Source organism: Lathyrus oleraceus, chromosome 2, assembly GCF_024323335.1.
Source record: "Lathyrus oleraceus cultivar Zhongwan6 chromosome 2, CAAS_Psat_ZW6_1.0, whole genome shotgun sequence".
NCBI lineage: Eukaryota > Viridiplantae > Streptophyta > Magnoliopsida > Fabales > Fabaceae > Lathyrus > Lathyrus oleraceus.
In genome coordinates, this window is record NC_066580.1 from 64,699,208 (window position 1) to 64,703,624 (window position 4,417).

The 4,417-nt window shown below is 32.9% G+C and overlaps 1 protein-coding gene across 1 annotated transcript; it reads left to right on the forward strand.

Moving 5' to 3' along the window:
* The first annotated feature begins 984 nt into the window (after positions 1 to 984).
* Positions 985 to 4,001, forward strand: LOC127118112 (laccase-5). Its single transcript, XM_051048256.1, has 6 exons — positions 985 to 1,150; positions 1,416 to 1,567; positions 1,731 to 1,975; positions 2,153 to 2,281; positions 2,454 to 3,413; positions 3,616 to 4,001. The coding sequence occupies exons 1-6, from the start codon at positions 1,064 to 1,066 to the stop codon at positions 3,744 to 3,746; spliced, it is 1,704 nt and encodes a 567-aa protein (XP_050904213.1). The 5' UTR covers positions 985 to 1,063; the 3' UTR covers positions 3,747 to 4,001.
* The last annotated feature ends 416 nt before the right edge of the window (positions 4,002 to 4,417 follow it).

Genomic DNA, 4,417 nt, shown 5'->3' on the forward strand with positions numbered 1-4,417 from the left:
TGTAATACACAAACACAATTCCCATGGAGTAACATGTTTGAACTTATTTTGCAAAACTTGTTTAGCGCAACTACTAATTTCTAAATAAATAAGTATTGTCACCACACAAAAATTTTAAAGTAGGTTTAGATGAGAGATTTTAACCCGAGAAAATAATTTAAAAAAACATTTAAAATTTGATTAACATTTATTATTTGGAGAAAAATAATAGAGAAATATATAAAATATTTTATTAATTAAATTTAAACAATTTCAAATGACATCTAAAAGATTAAAAAATTGAAAACTTTTCTCCCATTCTTTCTATATATTGTGAATGTTAAATTGATTATTATTAATATTTTAAAATTTATAAGTTGGTTCAAAATTTTAATTTAAAAAATGATCATCAAAATTTACAAATTAGTCCTTAGTAATTTTTAAAATCTATAAGTCAGACCCTTTAAATTTTCAAAAATGGAAAATTAACCCGTATTTTTTAAACTTTAACTTTGATCTAAAAAATTCATTAAAATATCTAACAATAAATATTTTTTATAATTTACCCAAACAAAATAATTTAAAAATTAATTAATTTAAATTATTTAGAATTCCAAATTTCTTAAAGAATATCAATTGCCTCAACCAAAATAGTGCTTCATTTTCTTCTCTTTTTTATCTATTTATTATTCTATCCCCTATCAAACTAATGTCATACTTGGATAGAAAAGAAGAAAGAGAAAAAGTAAATTTAAAAACCCATCTTATTCCCTTTTAAAAAGTGTAAAAATAATCACCCTTTTTGAAAATTCAACCTTTCTAACTAAATGAAGACTTGAGATAGAAGCAAAGGTTGATGAAATAAAAATAATTAACCATCCTTCTGGTGCAACAACTTTCATTGTGTTGAACTAAGTTTCTTGATGTATTTTACATCTTATAGCCGTATATTACAACCTAATCCACCAACCTTAAAGACTCTAATCTTCACTATAAAAACCATTCTCTCCCACTCTTACTCTCATTGCATTTTCCAACCTTAATAACCTTCATTACATTCATAATTAACAAAGTATTCTAAACAATGAAACCTTTCAACACCATGTTCTTAGCATTTTTTCTTCTCTTTGTTTCTTTAGCTAATGCCAAAATTCAAGAGCACGAGTTTGTTGTAAGTTTTTTTTTCATTTATACATTTTATCAGCCATATTAAATTTTTAAAGACTCTGTATAGATTAACAACGATTTAAATGTGGCAAATCAAATACGAATCATATTTTGTCATGGTTTAACCGTGACAAATATTTTATAAAGTCTTTTTTGTCACAGTTTAAACCTATCAAATTTTGAACCATATACGATAGCCTCTCTTCTGCATCCTAAAAGACGGCGATCTTCCTTTCTTCATGACTTCATTGATATTTTTATTGTGGTAGGTTCAAGAAACTCCAGTGAAGAGGCTGTGCAACACACACATGAGTATTACTGTAAATGGACAGTTTCCTGGTCCAACATTGGAAGTTAATAATGGAGATACTTTGGTTGTTAAAGTTGTTAACAAAGCTCGTTACAATGTCACAATTCACTGGTAAAATATTAAGCTATGACTACTAATTAGTAGCTTTTACTTTTCTTTTTGACAAATTAGAAACTTTGCTTCATCCACAAGCAAAACTTTTTGTTAGTTTTGTTTTCTTCACACACTAGTATACTAATTGAGGTTGCATCAAACCGTGATTATGTGTGTTTAGGCATGGAGTTAGACAGATCAGGACAGGGTGGGCTGATGGGCCGGAATTCGTGACACAATGTCCTATTCGTCCGGGGGAGAGTTACACCTATAGATTTACCATTCAAGGACAAGAAGGTACACTTTGGTGGCATGCTCATAGTTCATGGCTTAGAGCCACAGTTTATGGAGCTCTAATCATTCATCCAAAGGCGGGAGATGATTATCCTTTCGCTAAGCCAAAGCGCGAAACACCCATTCTTCTAGGTAATGACGATTACATGTTTGTCTTTTTCTATAGCAGTGTTTGTTCAGTGTCTGACACTAACATATGTTCCTACGTTAGATTTATTCGGTTTTTCTTTTAATTATTAAAAGGGTCAATGTGTCAGTGTCGTTGTCGTGTCTGTGGTGAAAATAATGATGGTTATGATGATTTATTAGGGGAATGGTGGGATGCAAACCCTATTGATGTTGTGAGACAAGCCACACAAACAGGTGCTGCTCCAAATATATCTGATGCATACACTATCAATGGTCAACCTGGTGATCTTTACAAGTGTTCCAGCCAAGGTTTGATCATTTTCTTAATTTTTTCGACTTAATTCAATAATCAACATGTCACATATATTGTTCTTCTACCTGGCTCGAATGATTAGTCTCTGCAGTTCAGTTCTTTGCAGAGGATACTCGGTTTCTTGAGTTAAATTCTTCATGAACATGACAATGGCTATTTTTCATGCAGGCACAACAATTGTTCCAATAGATTCAGGAGAAACAAATCTCATTAGAGTAATCAATGCTGCATTAAACCAACCACTTTTCTTCACAATTGCGAACCACAAACTAACAGTAGTAGGTGCTGATGCTTCTTATGTTAAACCATTCACAACCAATGTCCTAATGTTAGGACCTGGCCAAACCACTGATGTTCTCATCAACGGCGACCAACCACCGTCACGATACTACATCGCGGCTCGCGCTTACCAATCCGCTCAAAATGCTCCGTTCGATAACACAACGACGACCTCGATTCTCGAATACAAATCATCACCATGTCCTGCAAAGGGGGGTGCAAATATCAAACCTGTTATGCCTTCATTACCTAACTACAATGACACAAACACTGTTACATCGTTTAGTAAAAGTTTCAGAAGTTTAAGGAAAGTTGAAGTTCCTTATGAAGTTGATGAAGATCTTTTCTTCACTATTGGATTAGGACTCAACAAATGTCCATCAAATTTCAATTCGAATCAATGTCAAGGACCGAACGGGACGCGGTTCACTTCTAGTATGAACAATGTGTCTTTTGTACTTCCTAGCAAGTTTTCAATCCTGCAGGCTCACAAACTTGGAGTACAAGGCATTTTCACAACCGATTTTCCCACGAAACCGCCGGTGAAATTCGATTACACCGGTAACGTGAGTCGGTCGCTGTGGCAACCGATTCAAGGGACTAAAGTTACTAAGTTGAGATTTGGATCAAGGGTTCAGATTGTTTTGCAGGATACAAGTATTGTTACTCCTGAGAATCACCCTATTCATCTTCATGGTTATGATTTCTATATTGTTGCTGAGGGATTTGGAAACTTTGACCCTAAGAAAGATGCTTCAAAATTTAACCTTGTTGATCCACCTATGAGGAACACTGTTGCTGTACCTGTTAATGGTTGGGCAGTTATCAGATTTGTTGCTGATAATCCAGGTAACATTAGTTCAATCCCTACTTTGCAATTAATAATAACTAAAACTACGACACTGACGATACCAGTAATAATTTTAAAAAATGAATAAATTTAATTTAATTACTAGTATCTGACATTAAAAATACGATACTGACACTGACATGCCTACAATTTGATGTCTCTGAAGCTACCAATTGAACTGGTTTGATGTGATGTATGTAGGTGTTTGGATTATGCATTGTCACTTGGATGTTCATATTGGATGGGGTTTGGCAACTGTGTTCTTGGTAGAGGATGGAGAAGGGCTATTGGAATCCATTGAAGCTCCTCCTGAGGATCTGCCTCTATGTTAGGATAATCCAAATTATGAAATTTGTAATTTTATTTAGTTTTGAAGTTCATTCTATGTTTCCCTATATTGGGGAAGTTTTTCTACATTGTTGTGTTTCATAGAGATAAAATTGGGTTTAGAAAAAAAAGATGGTAATGTGATTTCAAACACAAATGTTATCTTATAGGGTTATAAACCTAATTGATTAAATTGATATGCTAGATGTTGTATTTTCTCTTTGTAATAGATTTTATAATGAAAAGATAAGTTTTGATTATTTCTAATCCTTTCTTTTCAAATCTTAATATGTACACAACATCAATCAAAGCTCACATTGACATCAACGGTGGCAAAACGAATCCGAAAGATCGATATGTCCGTCTTACTCGCATTTTCTTTAAAAGTAATAATCGATATGTCCGTTTTGTTCGTTCTTTTTTTTTTTGTAGAATAACAGCCGACATGTCTGGTTTGCTTGCGTTTTTTCATAGAGTGGATCACAATTTTAGGTTCGGACAATCTACTATATGTCCATCTCGCTCCGTTTTTTTATAGGCGTGATCATTAATTAACAGAAATTTTATAATTTTTAAAATTTTAAAATTCAAAATCAGTCAGAGTCCGTCTTTCATTTTTATACAACGGATCAAAATTTTAAACTTGCACTTTTTACTAGACCTTCACCCTTCTGCA

Bases quoted from the DNA above. Each gene is read 5' to 3' on its own strand.
- LOC127118112 (XM_051048256.1), top strand. From the start codon at position 1,064: ATGAAACCTTTCAACACCATGTTCTTAGCATTTTTTCTTCTCTTTGTT. The intron at 1,151-1,415 runs GTAAGTTTTTTT...TTATTGTGGTAG, and splicing joins TTCAAGAGCACGAGTTTGTT to GTTCAAGAAACTCCAGTGAA. The intron at 1,568-1,730 runs GTAAAATATTAA...ATGTGTGTTTAG, and splicing joins TACAATGTCACAATTCACTG to GCATGGAGTTAGACAGATCA.